The sequence below is a fragment of the Falco rusticolus genome, chromosome 8, assembly GCF_015220075.1.
Source record: "Falco rusticolus isolate bFalRus1 chromosome 8, bFalRus1.pri, whole genome shotgun sequence".
In the NCBI taxonomy this organism is placed as follows: domain Eukaryota; kingdom Metazoa; phylum Chordata; class Aves; order Falconiformes; family Falconidae; genus Falco; species Falco rusticolus.
The window spans coordinates 46,751,728-46,779,033 of NC_051194.1; the positions used below are offsets into that span (position 1 = coordinate 46,751,728).

General features: G+C 53.1%; 2 protein-coding genes across 2 annotated transcripts; both read left to right on the forward strand.

The window, feature by feature from the left end:
* The first annotated feature begins 3,929 nt into the window (after positions 1–3,929).
* HOXD8 (homeobox D8) lies at positions 3,930–5,950 on the forward strand. The gene is made up of 2 exons (XM_037397868.1): positions 3,930–4,621; positions 5,220–5,950. The coding sequence occupies exons 1-2, from the start codon at positions 4,087–4,089 to the stop codon at positions 5,513–5,515; spliced, it is 831 nt and encodes a 276-aa protein (XP_037253765.1). The 5' UTR covers positions 3,930–4,086; the 3' UTR covers positions 5,516–5,950.
* A 15,629-nt stretch (positions 5,951–21,579) lies between these two features.
* HOXD4 (homeobox D4) lies at positions 21,580–22,892 on the forward strand. Its single transcript, XM_037398284.1, has 2 exons — positions 21,580–22,162; positions 22,566–22,892. Exons 1-2 carry the CDS (start codon positions 21,754–21,756, stop codon positions 22,868–22,870), a joined length of 714 nt encoding a protein of 237 aa, XP_037254181.1. The 5' UTR covers positions 21,580–21,753; the 3' UTR covers positions 22,871–22,892.
* The last annotated feature ends 4,414 nt before the right edge of the window (positions 22,893–27,306 follow it).

Here is a 27,306-nt window from a genome sequence, read left to right on the forward strand (position 1 = left end):
GTCTGCCGTGACCGAACGACAGCGCTGCGGTGAGAGGAGAAATCTGTGCGCCCCTCGCGATGCCCTCCGCGCCGCCCCCGCGCCGCCCCCGCGCAAGCCCCCGCGCAGCCGCGCGCTGCCGGGCCGGGACCGTGGGGCAGCGGCACCTCCGACAGCCACAAAGGCCGGAGAGCCACGGCCCCCCGGCCTGACAGACGTTTGCTCTTGGAGGTCAGTGGCGCGGAGGCCGGCCTCGGCCGCGCCGTGTAGGTGCGCCCGCTGCCGTGCCGCTCCCCAGCGCCTCATCCACCAGCGCTCGCTGAGACATCAGCCATCTCCCGGGACAATTTAGGGAATATTTCCGCACCGGTCCTCCAGAGCCAATGAAGCAAAATTATGCCTATTGCTTAAACATTTTTCTTTTTCTTTTGTGTGCGTGTGTGACGGGGCGCGGGGGGGGGGGGGGGGCGGGCGTTTCTAACCTCTGCGCTCTTAATCTGAAGGTTGGGAAGCTCGGGGGGGGGACACGGCTGCTGCCAAACGTTCAGCTTTGTTGACGAGAGCTCATTTAGCGACGCGTCTCATGCCTTCTGCATTTATAAACACACATGACTTTATCAAGATAATTGAGATGAAGTTCATTGTAAAAAATACTTTGTTTAAAGAGCAACCATTAAAATGAAGGACCCGTAAATATTTACGAGCAGTTCAGTTAATTCAAGATTAAGGGGAGAGCTGAGAGACCTGGTGTTTAATGCTTTTTACCTCTGAAGAAAAAAAAAAAAAGGGGGGGGGCAAAAGCATGCAGTGCCAGGAAAAGGTGTTGCATTGCTTCCCATCCATTGTCGAGAAGATACCTATAATTCTTTTAAAACAGGAAGAACCGTGGTATAATAAAACCATTGAGATGGCTAGACGTCTGGACCTAATGAGTTTACGATATGCTATGGCGCTTTTCTTTGAAACCACCTTATTTTGGTGTTTGTGTTTGTTAGAGGTGGGGGAAAGGCCAAAAAATGCAGACAAACTAGGTCTTAAAATCTTGGACTATAAATTTCAATATGTCAGCATTGGGACAAGGCAACAGTATCAAAAAAGACCCGAAGGTCACGAAACGGAGAGATTTTACAAAGTCCACTGATTTGTTGAAATTTATTTTATTGGATATTCTACTGCAATGAATCCTACAATGTTATCCTCCATATTTTCGAAAATAACCATGGAGGAGGGTGATCTATAACTAACAACATGTAAACAATATTATTGCCACACAACATTCTATTATGTTGATTCCAACAGAGGCTCTGGTAAGACATTGTCACCAAGCCCACACCATCTCCTTTTAATATTTTATCTGACGCAGACTGACAGATTTTACCTTGTATATTTTCTCTTTTTTTTTCCCCTTTGTTTACCTATTTCAAATATTGTGTGCGTTTATTTCAAAATGGCAGAAAGAAAACCAAACGTTTCGGACGACGACACGCAGTACTTCCACGGAAATTACTTTTAGTGTCAAACTGAACAATAATTTAATTCCTACCCGTTGGTTGTCTTAATATATGTTTGTACATATGCACAGTCGCGTGCACACGCACACGCATTATACCGAATAATTCACAGACATGTGTGATGAAGGGCGGGGGGGTGGGGGTGAACAAAGATTCTTCTTTACTTTCGTTTACATAAATCAAACCATAAATACATAAATGCACGGGCAAACAAAATAACATGTTCAAGACAAAAACGTGTAACTCTGGAACTACCACACATGGAGAATTCGTGGTGTAGTATGTGGGGAAACATGATCGAAAACGCGATAGCAGCGGTCTTCAAAGCTCAGGCGTCTTTCCTGGCTGCCATGTGTAAACGAGGCGCATTCTTTGTATGTAGTTAATTAAAGCACTGGCAAAAAAATAAAAGAGGGTCACCGAAATGTGCTAAGAAAATGGCACTGTAAACTCCGATAGACACACAGACACAAAAAAAAAAAAAAAAAAAAAAAAAAGAGAGAAGAAAACCAACCCAAAAGCAGCTAGCAAAGGAAGAGCCGCTCGTCCCCGCGCGCCCCGCTGAGGAGTGCAGAGCCGCGTCGGTGTCCCGCAGCAGCCGTTTGGGTTTTTGGCGAAATCACCGGCCGGAGATGGGGCCGGGAGAGCCGCGGGTAGCGCGGGCAGCGCAGGCAGCGCAGGGAGCGCGGGGCGGGAGGGCGCTGTCTGCCGCCGCCGCCATGTGCCGCCAGAGGGCGTTCGCGCTCCACTGTAGCGCCACCGCCGCGCCCCGCTCTCCGCGCAGCGCTCCGCGCACCGCGCATCGCTATCCGCGCCCCCGGCCGGGAGGAACCGCGGTTTCGCTTATGGGTCCGCATCCCCACGCGTGTGGCAGTGCTGTCCCGTGGGACTGGCTCCCAGGGTGGACAAGTGAGAGGAGGGGCGGGGGGCTCGGGCGCAGATACTTAGAGCAGCCGCTACCCCTCCGCGCCCGTCTGGAGGGTGAGACGGTGTTTCTCTGCTGCTCCCCGCCTCCGTCTCCCCCCCTTCCTCCCCGCCTGGCCTGGTCTCCTGCCTTCCCGCTGCTCTCCTGCGATGGGCTTTTGCTGCTGTCTGTCCTTGTGACACCAAAAATCCCTGTGCCCCCCCTGCCTGTCCCCGGGCTGCACGGGGGTCTCTGAGCCTCCGCCGCCTTCCCAAAGGCGTGTGGCCGGGGCCGCGGGACCCCGCCCGGGCCGGGGTGTCGCTGCAGGCCCAGGGCCCGGACGGGCACTCATATGCGGGGCAGGCGGGCCGGTCACCTGGACAAAGTGAGTTAACTGGCACGGGGGCAGTGGTGGTGGGAGTGGGGTGTGATGGGGAAGGAGCCTGCGATGCTTTTTATGTAAGCACAAGTATTTTTTGTCAATTCACAACCAAACGGTCACACGTGGCTCTGGCGGGGCCCATATTATATTTCACCTACATTTTTCGTTTTTCTTCAGAATAGGGCCGGCTCGAGCTCCTGGGGGTGTCTGTCCAAAAAGCTGGTTCCCACTGCAGGACGAGGCGCGGAAGACAGGACCGGAGACGGCGCCTCTCGGAGCGCGGGGGGCCACCAGGGTCCGCGCAGGCGGGCCGGCCGCGCTCCCCCGCGGGGGCGGCCGGCCCGAGGAGCCGGGGCAGCGCCGAGCCCTCCGGCCAGCGCCTTCCTTCCTTCCTCCCGGAGAACAGGGCTCGCTTATTTCGGACCGCGTCCCCGAGCGGTGCTAACCGCTCACCCACACATATTTCCCCCCCGCCCCCCGCCTCGGTAATGACGTCCACCAAGGGTGAAATGATGGAAAGTATATTCATAGGCATGATTTCCATTAAGTATCAATTAACCTGGAGCCTCAGCCATGCGTGCACGGCGTCAAGGGTAAATGTGCATCTCATTTCCCAGCGCTCTGCTCGCCTGCAAGGAAATGACCCGGAGGGCCCGCCGGCACCGGGGCCCGGCCGCTCCACCCTGCCGCCCTGCAGACCCCCCAGCTGCCCTCGCCGACGCCCCGGGCTCCCTGCGCCGGGCACCGGCTCCCTCGGCGGCCCTCTGCTTTTCCCGGCCGGCGGCGCAGGCCGCGCTGCAGTGCTTAGCGGCGGCCCTGAGCCCCGGGAAGCGCGCCCGCGGTTATCGCGCGGGATCTGCGCGGCCGCCTCGCCCTGCGCGGCGGGGGCTTCGGCGGCTCCTGGCGAGCGCGCACCGGCGGGGGGAGCGGGGGCGCCGCGGCTGGGGTGGATCCGGGTAGGGCTGGGCCGGGTTTTTTTCTTGCCTGAGGAGCGGCACATGTAAACTGAAGCCAAAAGTCCCCCCTGAGCTCATGAGCGTGTGTGTGTGTGTGTGTGTGTGCGCGTGTGCGTGCGCGGGCTGCTGTGTGCCTAATAGGAAATAGTAAAAGCAGTGAGGCAGGTCATTTTGGGAGCGATTATAATCCAGTCCTGGTCACCACATACACGGAGAGCAGGAGCGGGGAGCGCACGGGCCAGCGGCGGCGGCGGCGGCATGAGCGCGGCGTAGAGGCACCGGCGGCGGCGGCGGCGGCGGGAGCAGCGCCCCGTGCCCGCGCCCGCGCCCCCGCCCGCCGCTGCCCCCTCCCCGATGAGCTCCTACTTTGTCAACCCGCTGTACTCCAAGTACAAGGCGGCGGCGGCGGCGGCGGCGGGGGAGCCCATCAATCCCCCGTACTACGACTGTCACTTCGCGCCCGAGGTGAGCGGCCGCCACGCCGCCGCCGCCGCCGCCGCTGCCGCCGCCCTGCTCTACGGGAACGGCGCGGCCACCGGCGGCTTCCCGCACTCCGCGCCCGCCGGGGCGGGGGGCGGCGGCGGCGCGGCCGCGGACTTTTACCACCCGGCCGGGGGGAGCCCCACGGCCGCCTACCAGCCGCCTCCTCCTCCCCCCGCCGCGCCTCCGCCTCCTGCCCCCTGCAGCGGGGTTACCTGTCACGGGGAGCCCGCTAAATTTTACGGATACGATAACTTACAGAGACAGCAGATTTTTACGACACAGCAAGAGGCCGAGCTGGTACAATATCCTGACTGTAAATCGTCCAGTGCTAATATTGGCGAGGAACCAGACCACTTAAATCAGAGCTCGTCTCCTGCTCAAATGTTTCCCTGGATGAGACCACAAGGTTGGACGCAGTCAAAAATTTGCTTCCATCTCACGTCTGAGTTTGAAACTTTCTTTTCCTCCTCCCGCTTCTTTCTCGCTGCCTCTCGCTCCCTGCCTCTGCCTCCCTCGCTCCCTGCCTCTCTCCCCGCGATTCCTATCACCGCGGTGGCTTGCGATAATAAAGCGATACAGTAAGCAAACAGAAACCTCTGCAGAGGGCGGCTGCCACCCCAAGGGTAGCCTTAGAGTCGCCCCTGGGACACATAGGCGCAGATGACACGCTTGCCCGGCTCCCGCCGCCACTGCCTGAGCGGGAAGGGTGCGGGGCCGGGGGGGGGGGGGGCGCTTAGCAGATGATCCAGCGACCCCGTAAACTCGGTCCCGCAAACCCCGATGAAGGGGGAGAGCGAGCTGAGGCTCTTCGTGCATCTGCTGTCGCTGTTTTTCCCGCACTCATGTGTAAAGCTTTAGACTCCTCCGTGCCCTCCACTTCCCCTGAGTTTCTGCGGGGCTTCTCTCGAGGGATTCCAGGGGGACCCGAGCCCTCGCTCCCTGCCTGCGCTTTGTTTTGAACGAGCACACCAACCTCCAAACCCCTGTGTTTTTCTTTTAAACAGCAGCGCCGGGTAGGAGGAGAGGAAGACAAACATACAGCCGATTCCAGACCCTAGAGCTGGAAAAGGAGTTCCTCTTTAACCCCTATCTGACCAGGAAGAGGAGGATCGAGGTGTCCCACGCACTAGGACTCACCGAGAGGCAGGTAAAGATCTGGTTTCAGAACAGGAGGATGAAATGGAAAAAAGAGAACAACAAGGACAAATTCCCCGCTTCCAGACAGGAGGGAAAGGAAGGGGATGCCAAAAAGGAAGCACATGATCTGGAAGAAGACAGAGCCGAAGGCCAGACGAATTAAATTTTGCCCTAAAAGCCTCTGTGAAAGGCTGTCAAAAATAACCAGCGCCACAGCCCGACATCTCGGCCTGTCTCCCCCCGTGTACGTGGTTCTGCCGTGGGACGAGTGACCCCGTGTTCCTCCGCTTGACATTTCTGTGCTTCGGGTGCTTCAGTTGTTTGTGGTTTTGTTTTGTTTTGGTTTGTTTATAACTGTACCCGGAACAATCTCTAGATTTAACAGTTCATTTTCTTCTTTTGCAAATTTGATACGGAGTTTGTAGCAATACATTTCTAATGATATATATAATTATATTTTTTTGCAATCTTAAATGACGGTGATTGCGGGAAACGACATAAATTTCCTAATAATAAATATCAATAAGCAAGACATTTAACAACGCTTTATTAATCAAGACAAGTGCACTTGTACTATTTTAATTCTTGTTCTTATATTGAATAAATTAAATAAATCTAATAAATTTGAAGAAAAGATCTTAGAAATATATTTAACCTTCTGCTATGATATTTGATTAAAATAAACCAAATTTATTCAAATATAAAATGTATCGGCAACCTGTTATCCTTTTTGCAATCCGCTTTTCCAGTAACCTTCAGAGCCTCTCCGCATCTGGAACAACTCTCCCCTGCGCCTTTACCCCGTCCTTCCTCCCAGGCTGGGTGCTTCCGTGGGGTCTGGGAACGGCACATCGGATACAAAGTCCGGGTTTCGCTCCTGCCGCCTGCGCACCGCGCCAGAGCCGCCAGCCACGGGCTCTGCGGGGCCGTGGCCGAAGCCGGCGGGGACGGCGGCCCCACCTGCGGGCTGAGCCCGCACTGCGGCCCGGCCCTGGGAGCCCCCTCGACGTGTGGCCTGGGCCCTGCCTTCGCTTTTTCCCGGCCTTTTACCCCGCGGAGCCGTAGGCTGCCAGCCCGACTAGGGGGAGACGGGCCCGGGGAGCGCGCCGGGCCCACGCCGGCCCCGAGGGTTGCTCTCGGCCGGTGCGGGGCTTCGAGCCCCACCACGCAAACCGGGCCTAGCCTCCCCCGCGGGTGGTGGACGAGCAGACGAATGCAAAGCTTTTGTGGCCTGACGCGGGGGGTTCTCAGGAGCCGTAGCGGTCAGCGGTGCCAAACCACGCGTAAACGGAGAGCAGGGTACTTCGTCCCGTAAATACGACCCTGCGGCTGGGGTGCGTTTCCCAGCGGAGGCCGCTGCCGGCGAGGGCAGAGCCTGCTGCGCAGCTCCCCGCAGCCACGGGGAGAGAAGTCCTCTCCCATCAGTAAAACGGTTTAATTTATCTCCCCCTCTCCCCTCCCTCCCCTGACTCCCACTCCGCAGCGGGGTCCCGCAGACCGCGGTATTTCAGAGGACAGCCGAGAGCCGTCCTTTTTAGGAGCAGCAGGCAGAGGGCTGAGGTATGAGGTATAAACCCCTACCAAGATTTCTGCGTCATTTTTTCCCCACCGCCTCACGCCTCCGCGAGTGATGGTTCCGCGAAGGGAACCGCAGGGACGCGCCGGCCACTGCGACAAACACGACAAATTTATACTATCAGCCCAAGAAAGGAGCGTGCTCCCGGGGGAGCAGGGGCCGAGCCGGGGCCCCGCTCGGGAACTCGCATCCAGGGGCTGGGGAGGTGCTGGCCCGCCCGACGCCGGGGCCCTTCTCCCGCATCCACCGCCCCCCTCCCGGGAACGGCCCCGGTACGGTGGGAATCGCCGTCCCCGGGGTCGGGATTTGTGCTACGGATTTGTTCATTTCGTTTCCCTTCCTCTTCCCCCCTCCCTGCCGCTGAGGCCGGCACGCTTCCACTCCTGCAAAGCGCCAGCTCTAGAGGGAGGCACTAGCAAGCGGAGCTATTGTTCTCGGTTTATTTTAATCGCGTAGTTGGTTAAAGTTTGTAAATGAGAGGAAACTGCAGCAAAGCGGCGAAGTAAACATTTTGCTGCATGGATTTGCATAAATACACCGGTAGCCCTAGTGTACAGGAAGGATGTGCGCGTTTAAGGAAACCCAGTCGCCTGACGCGTAAAACAACCTCGGTTTTCGAAATATAATCCCCGTTGCCAGTGGCACCGGCATGCTGGGTCTCCGGCCACGGAAAAAAACTCTTTACCCTGCTGCGCTTGCGGCTGAGGCTGGGTGCAGCGGGGTCGCGGCGGGCCCTGCGCGGGTAAAGCCGCGCTGCTGCCGTTCGCTGCAAGCCCGGGCTGCCGGTGGAGACCTTCACATCCGAGCGGAGCATTTTCTAGGCTAGTATTTATCCGGGAAAGAGCTGCTGCCGCAGTTGTTTTTAATTTCCAGACAAAGAGAATAAAATTAAAATATTCCTGAAGAAGTTTCCGTTAACGTCGCTCTCCCTAGGCCAACTGGGAACGCAGCCACGGAGGCAAAACCCTACTTCCTTCTGCGCACATCATTTGCGGAGGCCTAGTGGCGACTGGGATCGTCCCTGTCTTATCTATTAAGAAAAGCAAAAAATTGCTGAAGTTGTTAACGTGTTTCGCCCCCGTAGCCTGGCAGCTAAATCTCTCCCTCCTTCACACTTGGAGTCTTGCTAAGAAAAAGAAAAGCGAGCCAGAAATTGGCGCTGGCGGTCAGTAAGCACCCAGTAAAACCGAGCCATCGAGCGCCGGGTCAGGCAGTGGTATTTTGGCAGGGAAAAGCCCTAACTGCCGCCTGCGACAACGGCAGCGCGGAGGTACCGCGCCTTCGGTTGCCGCGGAACATTTCTGTTCCTACGTCGAGCGGCTCTGCGCGGCCGTGGGTGCTCTAGGGTCGCCGCGAAGGGTGCCGGCGGGACCGAGGGACACAGTGCACGGGTGTGATATTCACGGTTGTGCAACCAGCTGAAGCAGCATGTTTAAAAGATCCTACACCTTTAGGAGTGTTTACGTTTGTTAGCTCTGTTTTCGAGGCAGGTACGGTCAACGGGGAGGGCACTGGCTATTCCCCGAAACAAAAACCGAGCAAGAAACACCCACAGTACTCCGGTCTCCGTGCCGAGCATTCCCTGGGGACACCGGGCCGGTTTTAGTCTTTTCGAGTATTTTCTAAGAATCGCATTTTCCCTGTCGGTGCCCCAGGTCCGAGCGCCCCCGGGAAGGTTTTGTCGGGGGCAGAAGCCACCCCGCCCGGGGGGCGCTGCGGGCAGCCGGGGTGCAATGCCAGCGCCCGACGCAACCTGTGGGAACGGCACACTCCGGGGTGGGAAAGCAGCTCGGACTATTTTTAGGTCGTCGTCGGCTTCAGTAGTGGGCGCTAAAGCCAGCGTGGTTTCTTTTAGGGCCCGGCGGAGCAGGGGGGTGGGATGCGGGTAAAGCCACCTTTCGTTGGGGCAAGACGCGGACCCAGCGCCACAGCGCGGTTGCCCCCTTTGAGCGGCCCCGCGGCCGCTGCGCGGGAGCTGGCCAGCGCTCCGCTCCCCGCGCGGATCTCCCGCACCCCGGCCGTGCCCGCGGGGCCCTGACACCGCGCCCGGGGCGCGCAGGCCGAGGGCAGGCGGGACCGAGGGCTCCGTAAAAGCGCAGCGCGCAGGCGAAAGAAACATGGCGCTGGGAAGCAGTATGTGCAAAATCCGCAAGGAATTGCAGTAAATTCCTTTTTGTTTGAAGAAAATTTACAACTTGGTAATAGACCTTTTTATGACCTATTTGGGCTTGTCATTGGCTGCGGCTGGTCATGTGCAGGCAGCGAGCGCTTTCATGGCCTTTTCCTGATTTCCCTGGCGAATTTCCCTCCGCATTCTGCCTTCAGAGAGCCTCAGCCCCTCTTTTTCTAACCTTTGTCTAGGCTGAGGTGTATGGCAGTCGCCCTCATGTTTGTGTCCCGCGCCCCGAAACCCGCGGCGAGTCCCGCCGCCGCCGCGCTGATACTTCCCCGACCCCGCGACGCCTCGTCTCCCGCGCCCGCGGGGGGATACGCGGAGTCCCGCGCCCGCCCCCGCGCCGACTCCAGCCCCCTGCTCCGCCGCCGCCGCCGCTTGTTGCCCCTGCTGCCGCTATCTCCTCCGGCACACGGATTGCTACGCGGGTGTAAAATGGATTACAGCGACCTTCCCGGGCTCCTCCGCATGCGGGCAGTGCCGCGAACCGGTAAGCACTCGACTCCCCTCGGGCTGGCCGCCGGTACTCCGCGCCCGCGCACCGTCCCGCACCACTCCTGTCCTCCTGCCCCGCTTGGTCACCTGTCCCTCTCAGCCCCTTGGTCTTGCTGTTACCATTGCTGTTATTATGATTGTTACTGTTGTTGCTGTTATTGCTATTGTAATTATCGTGTTGTTATTGTTAATAATAGTTGTGGGCATGCCGCGGGGTGCGTGCAGCTGTTGCGCGGTCTGGAGCGGAAAAGGCGCTGCGGGCCGCGATGGCGCGGTGACCCGCCACCCTCCGCGCCAAGGGGCGGAAGGCTGGGACGCAGTGCGAGTCGGCAAGCACCTCTCCTGCCGCGGGGTTTCTTCCAATAAAAGGTTGTTTGGGTTTTTTTTGATCGGGGGGGGGGAGATACTTTTCCCCCTGACAGTCTGAAGGGCGGTGTGGTGATGCTGTGGTTTGTTTTCCCCAAGGCGGAAGGGCGGTCGAGTAACTTTAAAGCTTAACAGGTGTTTTCGCAGGAGAATGGGGGTCAGTGCTCCCGCGGGGGCGGAGGGCGCGAGGCGGCCCCGCCGAGCCGGTCGGGCCGGGGGCTGTGCCCGGGGCCAGCCCCGGGAGCCCCCGCCCGCCCCGCCGGGCCGGTTCAGCACATCGTTCCCCACGGTGCAGGGCATGAGCTAGGGCTGCGGCTCCAAGCGGGAGGCGCCCGGGCCGGGCCGGCAGCGCGGGGGCGGGCTGCGCGGAGCCACGGCCGGGAGCGCATCCCCGCAGCACGGCTGCTTAGCCACGTGGGAATCACGGGGAGCTAAACGGGAGATGAGTTCTCGAAAAAATACTCAAATCCGGGTTTATTTTGAATTATGTAGAGGAGATAGAACAGTCACGCAAACTGTGTCTGCATTACCTATCTATGTATACATATCAGTATACACATTACCTATATACATGTATATACGTATCTACACTTCTGCTTCTCTCTGGAGAACATAAATTCTTTCGAGGTACATTATTTTGAACATATATATTGTACATATCTCCTCTTCATTTTCAAAATGTTAATGCACAGCAGAAAACCCGCTGGCTGGTTTTTTGTAGTGTTTACATCGTTGGACAGTAATGGAAATGCGCTGTGCACTGCAGGAATTTACCGAGTCGCCATTTGCCTCGAAAGCAGCCAGTTATTTAACGTAAAAGCAAATGCCTGATTAAAACATGCCCAGTAAGGGTGGAAAGGTATGGGTCGTGCCCCAGGTACGTATCTTGGAGCCGCAGAAGAAATTCCTCTTCAATCCATCCCCGAGCAGCTCCCCAGCTGCTGAGCCCGAGCCCGGCTGCGGTAAGCGACAGGGTGCCTTTCCCTCACGCTTGGGCTGTTTGCACTAGCCGACCGCCCTGCGCTGCTGAAGGTCTTGGGGATTATTTGGGAGGAATCGTTTTCAACATAGGCAACAGCCTTCAAGAGTAACTTGGAAAGTATGTATTGCGTTAGGTTTCACTCTCAGAATCCCTCCTAGGTGACACAGTAATTATAGCTGCCTGGCTATAAATCTCTCCAAAAACTTCGAAAAATCTCTTCTTTGAGCTGTTTTGAAATTATTCGTAGCCTGGGGGGCGGGGGGGGAGAAGAAAACAAAAGCAGGATGTTCTAACGAATTCTAATGTGCATGTGTGTGTCTGCGGGTCCATATGCTGACGCATACGGATACACATATGCATTTATGATCCCACTGGTTTATGTGGGAGTTCGGCTTTTTTCCCTCCTAACCGGCTTCCTTCCTTCCTTGCTTTTGCTCTTTTTCTTGGGTTTTTTTTTTCTTTTCCTTTCATTACTTTCATTAACATAGAAGCTCACATAGGTATGTGTATGCTCTTAAATATACCTATATGTTTGTAAGTATTCATAACAAACTCTGTATGTGTGTGTATATATATATGGCACATAAGAAGACTGCATTTTTATATATATTTATACACCTACATAACGTGGGCGCCTGTATGAGCATAGAAGTGTTGGTGTGCTGTAATTTTTGATTTTTGGAATACAGAATTCACATTTCTCACACCTGCTTCATTTCCCGAGGTGTTCGACAGAATTTATGACTTTTTTTTTTTTTTTTTTTTTTTTTTTCAAAGGAAACAGACGATCCCTAGCCCACACTTTGCTGACGCACGGGCAGTAAAAGAACACCACCACAAAACACCCGGCAGGAAACGGCAGCCTGCGCTCCCTGGCAGTGCCCAGGTACCGCTGGCGCCGGCTGCCATTTGGGAAGTCATGCTGGGCTCCCGCTTGGCTGCTGCAAGTTGCCTGGGGGAGACGTGCAGCCTCTGCTCCCCGAGTCTGGCAGGGGTCTGGTGCAAGGAGGGGAATGCGATGTGAACTGCGGACCTGGGAAACCCGATAAGACTAAGCAAAGACAAACAGTTGGTTTTGCGCTCTTAAGAACCGCAAATCCCGCCGATTCGTTTATTTCCCAATAATGTTTCCCTTTCTCCAAACAAATATAATTCTCACGGGGTGTTTTATGAGCGCTTGGGGCAGAAAAAAATCCGAACAAAGACAGTATTTCACCCCTCGGTTGGCAGGCAGCTGTTAAAGGTATTTACGGCTCTACTGCAGTGCGGCACTCAATGCTGCTGGAGCGGGAGAGGAAAAAACAGGAAGCGAAAGGAAAAGATGAGGCACAATAAACATTGCAGCAGGTCGCGGGGGCCGGGCGGGGCGCGGAGGAAGGGTCTCTGCTAAAGACAAGGGGCAATAAAGTGCATTGAGCGGCAGCAGGCTCTGCCCAAGCCCAGCGCTCCCTTTCCATCACCCGCGGGGGAGGGGACGGCGAGAGCGGGGCTGGCAGCCCGCAGCGCCCACCCAGCGCCCCACGCCAGGGGCGACCCGAGCTGGACCCCGTGAGGGGGCGGGGGCGGCGGGGCCAGCCCAGCCGCCCGCTCGGCCCCGCCGTCGAGGCCCGGCTTCGCCGCCTCTGCCCGCGGGTGGGCGCCCGCTCCGACAGCCCGGGCCAGGGTCACCTGCCCGCGGCTCCCCGCCTCGGGGCGGCCGGGCCGGGGCGCGGAGCGGCCGCCGGGGGCGCGGCAGGCCTTGTCCGCCGTCGCCAGCCATTTTGTCTCCACGGCCTCTTCCAGGAGAAGGCGCTGTAGGACAAGCCTGGCCGCTCTCCCCGCCTGGCCGAGGGGCCCGCCGCCCCCCACCGCCCCCCGCCGCCCGGCCCGGGCCCCGGACCCCTCCGCCGCCCGCCTGGCCACGGGAGAGACCCGCCGGCGGACGGGGGGCACGGGGGGGGGTTCGCCATCCTTCTCGGGCGTCTCCGGAGCCCTCCCCAGCTGTGCCCCAGCTGTGCACGGCCTCCCGCGCTGCGGCTCCCGCCCGCCGCGGGTCCACGGGCCCTTGCGCGCCCCCGTGCGCGCCCCTCCTCGTTCCCTGCCTTCCCCACGGTGCCTACGGGGCTCACCTCGGGTGCCTCGCCGCCCTCCCGGTCACCGGCCCGACCTTTGATGTGGGGCATTCACTGCTTCCTTCCCTGCCCCTTTGATGTGGGTGCCAGAGCACCGTGGAGGCCCGCACCCTTCTCCCTGCCGGCTCCCCTCGTCCGGGCAGAGTCCCCGGCCTGCGCACATTCCCTCTGCCCCCTGCAAGTCGGGGCCCGGCAGATCTCCCTGCCTGCGTCTCACCTGTTGCCTCCAGGCTTCATCTTCCCCAGCCGTGCCCGGACATGACCCTGGCGGCCCCCGGCCCCCCGGGCCGTGCCTGCCCCAGCTAGACGCTCCCACGGCCCACAGCCTCGCCTCCCTGCCCTGCACTCCTCGCCCTCTTCCCCCGCGGACCCGGGGTGCCGCCGCCGCTGCCCCCGTTTGATGTCGAGGCGCGGCTCGCCGCCGCCCTGCCCGCTCCGGGTCTCTGCTGCCGCCGGATCTGCCTGCAGGCGCGGGGTGCTGAGGGCAGGGGCCTTTGCATGCCCACATCCTGCTCGGCGAGGGCATGGGCGGTGGGGTGACTGCTGAAAGGTCGGGGTTGTGATAAAAGCAGAGAGGGCTAATGCGTTTGACGCTATCAAGGCGTTCGGTAGGTCTTCAAAGTCAGAGATGGAGCCTGTCATTTTCTGGCGGTGTGGTCCTCGGGGCAGGAGGCTGGTCGTCATGTCTGTCAAGTAGTATCGAGACCGATGGTGATTTACACATGCGATTCAATTTCCCCAAGCCTTTTATCACAACAATTACCAGAGGGAAACCAATTGTTACTGGGTTACTTCATTCCACATCTTATCCAGCTCCAGATCGTCAGCCCCGAATATGAGAACTTGCATAAAAGCCTAGAGAATGAACTGGCCAGAGCTTCAAAGTCAACTTTCACATCTGCATTTTAGAATAGGAACTGTGAAAATCCTCCTAAATCCCTCTTCAAAATCTCTGGGCTACAATTACTCGGTTGCAGAAACATTCGTCTTGCCCCTAGATCACAGGGAGCTGTATCTCACTCATCGACTCCTCACTATCCCACAGCCTCATCTCTCCCAGCCCCAGCCTCCCGGACACGTTTGCCCGAAGCACGTGCCCGGGCCTTGCAGTCGCTCCCTCCCTGTTTGCCAGGGTCTGACACTTCGGTTGCCTGGCCGGCCACCTGCTTTGCCACGGCTCCTCTCCTCCCGCACTCGCGGGAGGGTGCCCCGTCTCCAAACCGTGGGCTTCTCTAGCCCACGGGATGGACCAAGGGAGCCAAAGCCATTGCAGACACCCGGGAAGGGACGTGACGCTCGCCATGTCCGCAGAGGGGCTGAAGCCCATTCGTGGTCCCCACTGCCCGGGACCGGACTCTGCAACACCAGCAGCTGCCATGCCCAGGGCGAATGCATTTGATTCTGCGTCATGGTTCTTGTCCCAGCCTTGTTTTCCCCACATTTTGTTCGTCTTTCCCGTTGCACCCTACCCCTCGCGTCCCGATCCGCAGCTTTTTCTCCCACCTTCCCAGGACACCGGCACCCTGGCTTCTCGCAGCTGCTTTCCCCTGAAGCCATTCCCCAGGAGGCCGGGGTCAGGCGTGGAGGGAGGCTGGAGGGTGCCAGGGTCCAGCACCTGCCGTGCCCAGGCCCAAGTGCCCAGGTTCCTGGGCAGGGCACAGGATACAGCCCCATGGAGCTCTTCTCCTGCCTGCCAGGGAGGGGACTGGGAGCATGGGCCGTGCTCCAGCTGAAAGCAACCCTGGAGTCAGCCCCACGCTGGGCAGCCCACCACTCTCCCAGGGACGCCTGGCCCGATCCCCCGGGGTTTTTGTCGGCCACCCAGTAAAGTTCCTCAGATTACGCACTGCAGCTGAAATGTCACCCTAGGCACTGCCCTTGCCAGCCGCCCTGGGCAAGGAAGGGCACAGAAAGAAAGAGCCATCCCCAGCTTAGGCCATCAAAAAAGCACGAGGGTGATGCCATGTGATTAGGGCATTGACACAAAGCAAGAAAAACAGCAAAGTGCAAATAACCCTGGGTCGTAAAGAAGGAGCAGGGAAACTGCTCGGGAGGCCTCTTGCTTTCTGGAGGAAAAAGAATTCGTCAGCTGAGATCTGAGCCACCTGAAGAGCACGGCCAGAGCTTACGCTGCCCGTTTTGGGCAACCTCGAACTCATATAGCCAGGTTCGATAGGAAATGGCCGAGTAAGAGCAAACCAGGAGGGACTTGACTCTGGCGTTAGGTACCACCCAGCTGGTGACGGTGCTACCACCCAGCAAGGAGGTGCAGTTGGCTCGCTGCTCAGAGCTGAGCCCCGCGGGCTGGGACAGCGGCCGGTCCCCTCTCTCCGCGGCCGGTCCCCGGCGGGGCTGACGCGGCTCCCCGCCCTCTGGGGAAAGCACAAGCTCCTCCTCGGAGGCACCAGGAGCTGCTGGTCGCTCCGACTTCCTCATCTTAGCCATGATAGATTGGGAGTTGATGCCCGGGTTCCTTTATGCTGTGTGACTGCCCGCGACATTTGACTTCCTGTGCTCAGGCTCCTTGAAATTCTCATTTGCTAACTCACACCCTGTTCCCTTCACACCAGGGCTGTTTTATTGTTTTATAACCGTCCTTAAACTTCCAGTCCTCAAAGATCTCTTTGTGGCAGGCTTCACACTTTCTCTTTTTCCAAAGCCCGGTGCCCTCGCTGTTTCCCGCAGTTTGGTCGCTTGCAAAGGTCCATCGAGTGCCCAGCGAGCCCGCAGCCCCTGGCACAGCTCCTCCGGGCAGCAGCTCAGGAGGTGCGCGGGTCAAAACCATTTTCCAGGGGCGCGTGACCAAAATGCCACATGCATCCAGGGAAGAAGGGAGAGGGGGTTCCTCCCCGAACCACCTCTGTTTTTTCCTGACGATGGGTTTCCCTGTCCCCTAAGAAGTGAAAAGAAAGGGTACCCACGGTGAAATGCACCCGGCCTCTTTCTCAAGAGCAATTTGGGAGCGCTTGTAGCAGCTTTACCTACAACACTCTTCTCAAAAAGGCCGGCATAACGCCGCGGAGCTGACCTTCTGCCCATCCCCGCTATTCCGATCCAGTCCCGTTTTATAGGACAGATTCAGCGAACCTTTATTTAGCGAATAAAAGTTTAAAGCTGAAGGTTATTTATGGTTCCACAGAGATAGGTCCTGAGTGGCTATTTAGAAGCACGTGATTCCAATAAACTTTGTTTTATGGCTTGAGAGTTGACAAGCCAAAATATAATTCCCACCATAAATTAGTTTAAGAGCATACAAGTGCAGATGCTTTCGTTCCTGGAAGCAGTAATCGGGAAAGTGTTAGCAGGGAACCGTCTGCGGGAATGCGGCCGCGCAGGCACCTCTGCTCCCGGGTCCCCCCGGTCGCGGGGGGAGCGCACAGTAAGTCCGCTACCGGCCTCCCCGCCGCCGCCGCCGCGCTCGGGCTCTTTGCACCCCTCGAAACTCTGCCGGAGCGGGGCACCGGCGCGCGCCGCCCGGCAGTGCGGGGCTGCCTTGCTGGGGAAAACGGGCAGGTAGAGCTCAGGTGGCTGGGGCAGCGCCGGGAGGAGCGGGCTGCCCTTGTCTGACATCCCTGAATCAATGGGGCATCTTATTTAAAGCTAACATTTTTATTTTTTTTTTTAATAATAATAATTTAAAAAGGGATACGAAGGAAAGGAACGGTAAGGGAATGTTCAGTGCTGAAATGCTGATATTATTCCGCTGTTCTCGCAAGATCTGAATCCTATCCAGAGTGGGCAGAACTAAAACAAATAATTAATTTTTTTTAACAAAACCAGTCTTTGGAAGCTCTATCTAGTGAACTATTGATACCGAGGCAGTTGCTCTGTGTGTAATACAATAACTTTCCAAGATATCGTAGGAAGGCAATAGAGGAGGAAAACTCGCTGACAGAAAAGAACCCCCCAATATTATTTGCGTTTCAGGAGCGCCTGTTTTTGTTTTCCTTAATGTGATCTTTGAATGTATTTATTAGAAGGTTTGAAGGAAAGTTCAAGTCAAATCTGTCCTTCTGTAATGCAAACAAAGACGCATGTCTCGTGGTTACTGTTAGGTTAATTAGGTGATCTTAAAGGGGACCTATTTTAGAGTAATCCGAGACTTTTTCTTATAAAATTGTAGTTCTTCCTGTGCTCAGCATGGATACGATGCTGCATGGCATTTTGTGAGATTTTGTGGGTGATGGTTTAGCAAAGGTGATCTGAATATTTCATTTGTGACTGGATAGCCACGGAACAAAAAAAAAAAAAAAAAAAGGCCTTTGTTACTCTTCCCCCCCCCCCCCCATCAGCGAAAGAGGGAGGTCTGGCTTTTCATCCCTTTAGAAATTATCCGGTATAAAATCTAGACTATGAATATTAAAAGTGAAAGATCACACCCCAGGCACAGGAAAAGCATGTGTTCATAAAAAACTGCCTGAGTGCAACGTGGTCCTCATTCTGAAGGGGCTTCCACCCCACCACTCCGCTGCTCGCAGGATTTACCACCAGCTCCTCTCTGCCTTCATCTATCAAACGTGGTCTGTAACTGTTCTCCAGAAATATCACCCGTATGTGGAATACAACAGTAACACACGTTTTTATTGCAACAGGTTCGGCAACATGGAAGGACATCCACCGTAAGTAACCTCTTATTTCTCATAATTTGTGTTGCTTGAAAATCCTGTTTCTTCCCTTCAGACTGGAAGAATTAAAAATTATGTATCCCTGCTGAATATTGCTAACAAAAAAAAAAAAATATGGAAGGAAAAAAGACTATGTCAGCATGTGAAGGCTCTTGTGGAGTTGGTTTGTGGTACCTTGTCATAGTCCTGGCTAGCGTTAGGTGGAGAGGTGCAGTCTCCTGAGGGTTTATTATAGGGCTGTGCAGGTGTCCTGCTCTTAAGCACTCTGAAGCAATTAGCAGCGTTTCCATTTTAACTCGGCGGGACCGTACAGCGCCTCCCCGTGCAGAGCCCGGACGGATCACGTTGTGTCCCGGCGCCTCACAACCTTGGCTACTCCCACTCTTTCCTCCAGACGGGATTCCAAGCAGAGCTGTGCCTGCTGTCTAACGTTAACGTCGTTTGGCACAGCCCGGTGAAGGGGTGGGAGAGGCGGCGGGGTCTTTCCGGGGGCTGTCAGCGCCCGCCAGCCGGGTCAGCCGCGCTGCAGCCAGGTCGTGCGGGGCGGTAGCGCTGGTCCTCTGCTACCACGTCTCTCCGGGCAAGGGATATCCAAACGTGGATCTAAATGCTGTGAAGGCAAGGAAGGGAATGGGTATCTGAGCTCAGGAGGGCAACCTTTTGCTGCAGGGGTTTTCGCATCCTCGGTGGTCCCGCATGAGCTGCGGTGGGGGGACCGAGGGGAGGGCAGCAGATCAGTGTGTAGCAGGAGATGCTGTTGAACCTTTCTGGCTGCAGTAAGGAGCTAAGTGCATAAGTCCTGGTGTGTCACAATGGGACTGGCTCAGAGGAAAGAAATCCTGCGATATTTGGAAATTCATTAGGTATACGTTGCCCTCCCTGCTCCTGTCAGCCCCACTCTGATCGGGAACATGTACAGGAGAGGAGCTGTGTTTGTTTGCGTTTCTCCCTGTTTCCTCTCCCTGCTTGCTGATAAATAATCTCTTTCACTGCTTTTGCCAGGCTTCTCCTTCTCTTTTTGCCTGACATTGCGATATTGGTTTCCGAGCCCTCATATACAAACTAAAGAATCGCCTGCAGCGTTGCAGTTTTAATTGTATTCCATAGGTAACTTTCCTCCCCCCCCGTAACTCAACCCTGTGCTATGTAGATGCCCTTGGCATTTTATTCCAGGGCCGGCCCTAAATGTATGGATTACTTGTTTTCTGCCAAAGTATATTTAGCATACTGATTATGAACCAGAATACAAAAAGCCTGATAGATCAAAAGCATTTTGTATGGGCAGTTGAACAGGAGGTGAATATATAACGCTTTGGTTCATCAATAACTCTTTGGCTTTGACCTGTCTGAGCAAGTCGTGCAATAAGGTGAAACGCAGGTCACAGCGTCTAACAAATATGAAAATGTGTAGTATTAAGCAAAGCGGGGAGCTGCTGCTTCCCCAGCCCCATCGCTTCTCCCCGGGCAGCCCTCGCTGGTCTTGTCCGCTCCCGGGGCTGCCCCAAACTCGAGCTCACTTTGGGGGTGTGTGTTACCCTGCCAGTTCAGCCGAGTGGTTAATACCCCCCTCCGGGGGGAGGTATCACCCCCCTCCTCTCAAAGAAAGGAGGAGAAAGCGGGGCGAGCCGCTTAAAACAGTTGGGTGGAGATTTAAATAATCCGGGGGGGTGGGGGTAGCAGATTAGGGACACAAAATCGTTTCGAGTTGCACTTGCTGTGAAGAAGACACCACCGTAGTGGTAAGAAAGCAGATGTTTAAAACCAGCATCCCCCAGATCAGGCAGCTGGGAGTTGGAGCCAGGCAAACAAACCGGTACACATCGCTCGAATAAACGCAACACCCCCAAATCTGCCCTCCGCAGTGGTTGGATGTATCACACCCGCACCATTATTTGTCCTTATGGTGCCTGTTTTAAATAGTGGAAGCAGAAGAGGTTGACCGCAGGACAGCAGTGAGGAGCTGGGTCAGACACAATTCATGAACTTTTGTACTCCTGTGTGCCGCTGTCGACAAAGTAAAAATAATGAAACTTTGTGATATGTTTGTAAATGATTTCGGCTGACCTCTCGCCCTGCCCTTCACCATAAACGCTACGGCGGGGAGAACCTGGGAGGGTGCGAGGCTGCGGCTCGCAGGCAGCTCGCGGGGATAATAGCTAGACCAGCATAATGGGATGAAGGTAAATTTGGAAACTCTCCCCTTCCCGAGAGCAACTAACTCCAGCCTCTAATCTCCTCTTTTTCACCAATCGCTGTTTCTGTTGTAGGCTGTTTTACTTCTGTTTCGATTTTTTTTTTAATTCCTTTTTTTTTTTATTTTGTTTGGGGGTGTGTGTGTATTTCTAATTATGGAGAATCTCTTCAGATTCCTGCTAGCCTAAATAGATAAAGACTATTTTCTAGATTATTTTAACCATTATTATTCTAAATAGCGCAATTTGACCGGTAACGTCCGTTTTCCGTAGCGAGGACGTAAATGGCAGAGCATTTAAAGTGAACAGCAGGTCTTTCTGAGAATTTGGTAGGCGAAATTCGTCGCTATAAATTGGTGCAGAGTCTTATAGCTCTATTACAGCAATAATAACAAGCGTGAATCTTTTCTGAAATCCCACCGTCCTGCAAATCCGTATTTCAGAACTGAGTCCCAGCAGAATAGTTTGCATTCCTCAGAAGACAGTAAAGACTTAAGAGAATTGCAAAGACCTGCTATATTGTAGATGAAAACAGAATGTTATTACGTTGTCTATATATACCCTGTAGAACCGAATTTGTGTGATATTCATATAGTCACAGATTCGATTCTAGGGGAATATATGGTCGATGCAAAAACTTCACCTTTCTGCAAATGGTTAGAAGTTTAAATACTGGCGGAATCAAAAGGCATGTGCGTGCTGAACACTCAGAATTTATAAAAGTTTTGCTGCCTCGCTCCTATTTGCTAAGGTTTAGGACGTCTCTTAAAATGTCAGTTATCGTTCAGTCCTAACTGTCACTGACAGACTGTGAATTTAAACAGTTAATCTCACCAGAAGTTGCAAATTTTCTGGGAAAAAAAATTACCTACCGATCAGTGAATGAATCTTTAAAAAGATACTCATAAATTAGCTAGATATGTCAGACGTTAGCAAAATTTTCCTGTCAAGGGTCCAGATCGCATCAAAATATTTACGACAGCAGCAAAACCAGCATTCGTCTCACTGGAATGTATTTACTTGTGCTCCAGGAATGATATTGATGAATGAAGACCGAATTTATCTCATTAAACCCGTGATATTTTTAACCTAATTAAATGGCGTCTCCAGTTCAATTGATTGAACTTTAATGGTTAAAAGTGAACGGTTTCTTGCCATCTGTATGATTTTACACACGTGCGTGCACAGATTTATGTATATACGTGTGCGTTTGCATCTGTGCGGGCGTACGTATGCACACGTATATATTGAGGCTTGAAAGTGAATGAGAAGTTACTGATTGCCTAATTTTATTCAGCAGAACTAAATTCTGGTAACTTTTGGATGACCTCTGCGAGACAAAGACAGGACAGATCTATTGTACATGATTATTACCCCCTTCTTTGATGGCTTTTCTTTTCCTCGCCTCCTTATCAGCTTCCTCCCTTTTAACTCCACTTCAGCTCCTCGCTCCGTATATTTCTTTCGATATTTTATTTCAAGCGAGGTAACAAACCCCGGTGGCGATCGCGGCTGGTGAATCAGGCGGCGGGGCACCATCCGCCGGGGGCGAGGGCAGCCGGCTCAGACAAAAGGCTGGCCCTACCTGCGGGCCGGGGAGGCGGCCGCCGCCCGGGGAGCATCACTGCACCTCCGGTACCTGGTTCGGGGGGTGCGACCCGCCGGGGAGGGGGGTCATTCGGTTACAGGGATATTATTGAGCGAAATCGGTGGAAATGCTGAGCTGCGGAGAAATCCGGTGATCGGCTCCCGCCTCCCCATTGGCCGGGCCGGTCACATGCCCGCCTAACTTTATTCAGTTGACAGCAAGTAGGAGGGCTCTATGGCAGGGGAAAAAAAGACAACACGAGAAAAATTAGTATTTTCTACCTTCAGAAATTAATGGCCATGAGTTCGTATATGGTGAACTCTAAGTATGTGGATCCCAAATTTCCTCCTTGCGAGGAATATTTGCAGAATAGCTACCTAGGCGAGCAGGGGGCCGAGTACTACAGTGACTCGCAGGGCTCTGATTTCCAGCACCAGGGTCTCTACCCACGGTCAAACTACAGCGAGCAGCCCTTTAGCTGTAGCAATGCCCAAGGCTCTGCCGTGCAGCCGCGGGGTCATGGACAGGAGCAATCCGGCCCAGCGAGCCACTTCCCCGGCCAAGCAGAGCATTGTCCACCGCCTCCAATGCCCAACTCGCGAGCCTGCAGCCAGCAGCCGGCCCTCAAAGCCCCAAACGGGTCAGCAGTTAAGCAGCCAGCAGTAGTTTATCCCTGGATGAAGAAAGTCCATGTTAACTCGGGTAAGGATCCTCTTCTTACTTTGCTCTTCTCCCCTGCTTCCGATCGTCCTCAGCGACGCTCGCCCGAGTCCCTGCCAGGCTCGTGGACGAGCTTTTTAAGCCGAGGTAGCCAATTACACTCGTCATAAATTTTTATTGCTGAGGAAATAGGCCGTTGGCCATGCGGGGCTTTGCCGTGCAGGGGAAAACTCCATTTTAGGAGCCTGGTAGAGGCTCACAGCCTACCTAGCTGCGTGTGCCTGCAGCGCCTGCCTTAAATGAGGGGGAGAGCAGCCCGTTCATTGTAAGCGACTGGGACGAATCCAGCCCGGCCACATGCTCGCAGCTCGTAAGGTTTTCTTTTGTAAAGTCGAACCGGCAAGTCAAGATTAGCTTTGTAAAGTTCTCCGTATTTTTTTCCCAGTGAATCCCAATTACAACGGAGGGGAACCTAAACGCTCCCGCACAGCTTACACCAGACAGCAAGTCCTAGAACTGGAAAAAGAATTTCATTTTAACAGGTACCTGACCAGGCGCCGCCGTATCGAGATAGCCCACACTTTGTGTCTCTCTGAGCGCCAGATCAAGATCTGGTTTCAGAACAGAAGAATGAAGTGGAAAAAAGATCACAAACTGCCCAACACGAAGGGCAGGTCTTCTGCCTCTGGTTCAAACCCCCATTTACAGACTGGTTCCAAGGACCATCAGACTGACTTGACAACTTTGTAGAAGAGGTGAAATTTTCCATTTCATCCTTTGCTTCTGACCAGTACTGTACATAACTGACACTGCCCAAGCAGAACCTGCATGTAGCAGCTAAGGACTCGAGAAACTGTCATCTTTCTTTAAGGTACTGTTGTACAAAGGAGACAAAATGACGCTACTCTGGACTTTTATTTTATTTGCCTCTGCTAGCACAACCTAAAAAAGGAAAAATAAAAAAAGGGGGGAAAGAAAGGAGGAAAAAAAAAAAGGAAACATCATGCAGGCAGTGGGAATTGGGAAAATATTAAACGAGACCTTCTGTCCATAAAAAGTAATAAATCATTGAAAATGACACTGTCCTGTGTTGCAGTTTTGAATTCGAAAGTAGAGGTTTGATGCTTTATTCTTGGATTTTTACTTTTAATTGTCTTTTTATCCCATGCAGTTTCTGGAGGAGGATGCATTTGGGCAAGTTGAGGACAGGAAATTTATAGCATAGTCTTTTATTTGAACATAAAGACTAGTAATTGTGAACTTTTTGTGCTGCTTACCTTTCTTGGTGTAATGAAAATACTTGCTCATTTCTATAACGTCTCAGAAGGTGTGCATAGAAATTAAGTCAAAACGGGTTATTTTATGTACTGATAGTGTTAGCGTATTTATTTATTTGTTATGTAGAAGAGTAAAGATAAAAAACAAAATAGTCAAACCAAAAAAGGAGAAGGGGAGCTGAAATACAGTATTTCTCCTTCCCAGTCCCATGAACACATGTATAATTGTTTACTTGTCTTGGACGTACACAACTTTCTTGTCCCTTTTTTTGATTTTCCTTATTTGTGAATAGGAAAGGCGTCCCTACTCCTTACCGTGTGCCATCCAGGGCTAACAGGCTTGAAATCTGTTTCCCAAGTCTGCTTTGCTCAGCGCTGTGCTTTAAACCATCAATACCTCATTTAAAAATGTAGAAAAAAAAAAGGGGGGGGGGGAAAGGACCACAGAAGCCAACCCCTACAACAAAAAAATAAAAAGAAAACCCCCGAGTGAAAAATTAGTGTGATTTCTGATATAATCTGAGCCATTCAAAACTGAAAGCTGAATACATTCTTTCAATCAGATTTTAAATTTCTTTTCTGCCCGAGAGAAAGATAGGCTATGTGGGTTGCTGCTTTGTTTTGTTTTTGGGGTTGTTTTGGTCTGTTGTGTGTTGTTGTTTTGTGGTTTGTTTGTTGGTGGTTTTTTTGTATTTGGTTTTGGGTTTTTTTAAGAACAGTGATTGTTTTTGAGCAAGCCACGACACATGACTCTGATGGCTGGAAATCTCAGCAAGTTGCTTTCAGGGAAAGGGGAAAGGCTTGGATGGGAGCAGAGCTGGTCTAATATCCACGGGTTTGTCCCTGGCTGCTGGCTGCATCGTGCCAAAGTTTTAGTGAGCTGTAACTACCAAACCCAGCCAAACCAGCTCCTTCAGCCACTTAAATCTCTGCTCATGAGATATTAAAGCTCAGCCCTTATCTCCTGTACCCTCAGGGCAGGATGGGAGAGGGACCGTATAATTGAAATTGTAACGAGGTGATCCCTTTATTAAAGAGAAAAGAGGCAAAGAAGGAAACCCAGAGCAAACGCTGAAGGAAAGTGGAAAGAGCAGGGGGTGAGTTAATGTGCCCATCTCCAGGCTGGGTGCTTCCCACCGAGGACTCACTGCTTTCTGGGCTCGCTCGGGAAAACACTGTCCAAAATGGGCTTGAATTAATTCGAAAATAAAAGGCGAGCTTTTCAACAGGGGTGTATTCGGCAGCATTAACTGTGGCCAGCGGTTAATTTCTGCCCTTTTCTCATCCCTAGAAGTCTGCAAAGTGTCTTTAAGACTTGGTCTTTTGTTTTAGAGCCTGGAGAAAACTCTTTGTTCTTCCTTAGGGTTAGCCCAGTTCTCAGACTTGCACACGGCAATACTTGAATATCTCCACGTCGTGATATTAAAGATGGATATTCCTGCATTATTCGCATCATTGTTTCTATGACAAAAAGCACCGAGTTCATACATAGTAAAGACGTCTTTTTTCTGACGCCTTCACGTTGAGAAGCTGAAAAGGTATTTTACTGAAGTTCGGCTAAATTGCAGGAACAGGTTCACCCAGAGGACAAATTTTCTATTCGATTAGTTGTATTTCAGCCGGGAAGAGTGACCTCTAAACCCTTAACCTTTTGGACCCAAACTACCCTTCCCTTTCTCTGGCATGGAGAGCAGCTAGCAGCAGCGCTTGAGGAGGGAATTCCTGAGACAAGTTTTCAAGTTTTGTTGCACCCCGTTCCTGTGGCAGCGGCCTCCAGAGTTGTCCAAAGCCCTCCCTTTGCTCTTCATACGAATCTGGGGTGGGGTGAGGGGGAGAAAAACCTCTGTGGCTGCTCTTCTTGAAACCCCCCCTCCTGGACCCCCGCTGTTTACTTAGAGTCTGTGATAAGTTGGCTGGGAGCAGGGCAAAAGTGTTGTTCGAGAAAGAGCTACCAACTTTGGCATCTGTGGTACAGTTCTGGAAAATAATGGCCTTGGATAAGCAAATCCTTGCTTTGTGCTTCTTATCAACCGAGTTGGCTCCCGGAGTTAAAGGACCAAATTCTGCTCCCAGATTTCCTTCCCCCATCCACTGAAGTCAAACAGGGATGTAGCTTCCAGCAGAATTTGTCTCGTTGTCTTTTGAAATGTTAATATCTCCAGGACGAGTGTTGGGTTCAGCAGGCACAGCTCTTACAACCCTGTTTGCAAGTCCCTTTTGAGAGAAGCTGGGGCACTGTAAGTTTGTTTAGTTGTAATTGCCTTGTAAGCTTGCAGAATAAGTGAACAGGAGGCAGAAAGTACCAAAAGAAATAGTTTCCAGCTGCCAGTGCTCTGAAGGGTCAGGAATGTCTGTAATAACGACCAGCAGCACCCACTGGTCAGTATCTCCCGTGCAAAGCAAACCTGAGATTTATATTTTGTTGGTTTTTAACCTTATTCCAGAACTATTTTGTGGAGGAAGCGAAGTTGGTGATTTTTGTTTATCATGGGTGAAATGTTGTGCATTGGAGCCTTTGTTGAATAGTCACATTGTCCAGCAATACCCCCATCTCTGTTAAAGTGTGATGCTTTTTATAGACCTTGCCAATGTTTTGCTGCCATTGATTAAAGTGTTATTTATACTAATTGTCGCCTGTAGTTTTGATGTAAGCCCTCCATATACATTTGAAATAATAAAAGGTGTAGAGAAATAGATTCTGGTTTGTACCTTGAACAAACAGTCCTTACAAGGTGGGTCTCTCTCCTGTGAAAATGCTGTCCCTCCCATCATTATAGTGTTAAAAGATGAGTGACTGCATAGCATCCTTCCAAATGTCCCTTTGAACAGGTTTGATGATTGCCCCAGCCATAATGGTGTGACTCTAGGCCAAGCTGGAGTCTATATTTACATTTAGGCTGCAGTTAAAAGTGCCTGTCATCCATTTGCTACTGCTTTGCATTTAACAAGCCCTCCTAGAATGACTCCCGGATTTATGCATGTGTGGTAGGAGGCAAGGAACCACACCTGAAGTCACCTCGATCCCCACACAGATGTGTGCCTTTTAGATGGGTGAGTCCTGGAAGGAATCTATTCAAAAAAGAAATGGAAATTTGAAATTGAAATGCAGTGAGTAGCTTTTCCGGACAGTAAGCTTCACTTTTTTCGCCAATACAAGCAAAAGATGACAAGAGAACACAAAACTTGGAGAGTTTAAACTTTCCCATGCACCTAAGGCAAACATCAGCTTTTTCTCCCCTCCATAAGCACCTCAGACAATAACACATACCTCCGGCCAGGAGAAGTCGACTGCACTGTTTTTGTCATAAGTATTTGTCACCGAGGACTTGTCCTCTCCTGGAGCATGGTCAAGGCACGAGTCCAAAAAGACAGTCCCTTGCTCAGCCCGGGAAAGGAGCGAGGTGCACAGAAGGAGGCATGTGCCCTTACTGCCTGGAGCGCGCAGAGGGAGGGGGAGCGTGCGTTTCTAAGCACACACTGGCTAAGTTTAAACATCGAGGCACATTTTGTGATTATACTTTCTCTCGCTCCTGTTTAATGGCTCCTCCTGTTACTCCCGATACATCAATACCGTTCTGTATATTATATCACCACTAGTCGTTAAGGTAAGAATGAAGAGGAAAGGCAGAGTCAATAGCAAACCCCACTCACTGTACAGTACAGTAAATAGGGACCTCTCGGTGCAGAGCCACACCGCTTCCAACGGCCATGTTTGTTAGCCCTTTCCCCTGATTCTTTTCCTTTTTTTTTTTTTTTCCCCTCTCCCGTCTCCCTCCAAGCCTAGAGACCAAAATAATCTTGCTAGGAACAGTCATAACAGGCAGAATTTCAAAGTGCAAGGAAGATGATAAGAATAGATTTCTACAAGTCCTGACCACGTGATTTGCGAAATAATTAATTCAGCACGTC

Coding starts and splice junctions, on each gene's coding strand:
- HOXD8 (XM_037397868.1), top strand. CDS start 4,087: ATGAGCTCCTACTTTGTCAACCCGCTGTACTCCAAGTACAAGGCGGCG. Junction 4,622..5,219: donor TCCCTGGATGAGACCACAAG/GTTGGACGCAGT, acceptor TCTTTTAAACAG/CAGCGCCGGGTAGGAGGAGA.
- HOXD4 (XM_037398284.1), top strand. CDS start 21,754: ATGGCCATGAGTTCGTATATGGTGAACTCTAAGTATGTGGATCCCAAA. Junction 22,163..22,565: donor GAAAGTCCATGTTAACTCGG/GTAAGGATCCTC, acceptor TTTTTTTCCCAG/TGAATCCCAATTACAACGGA.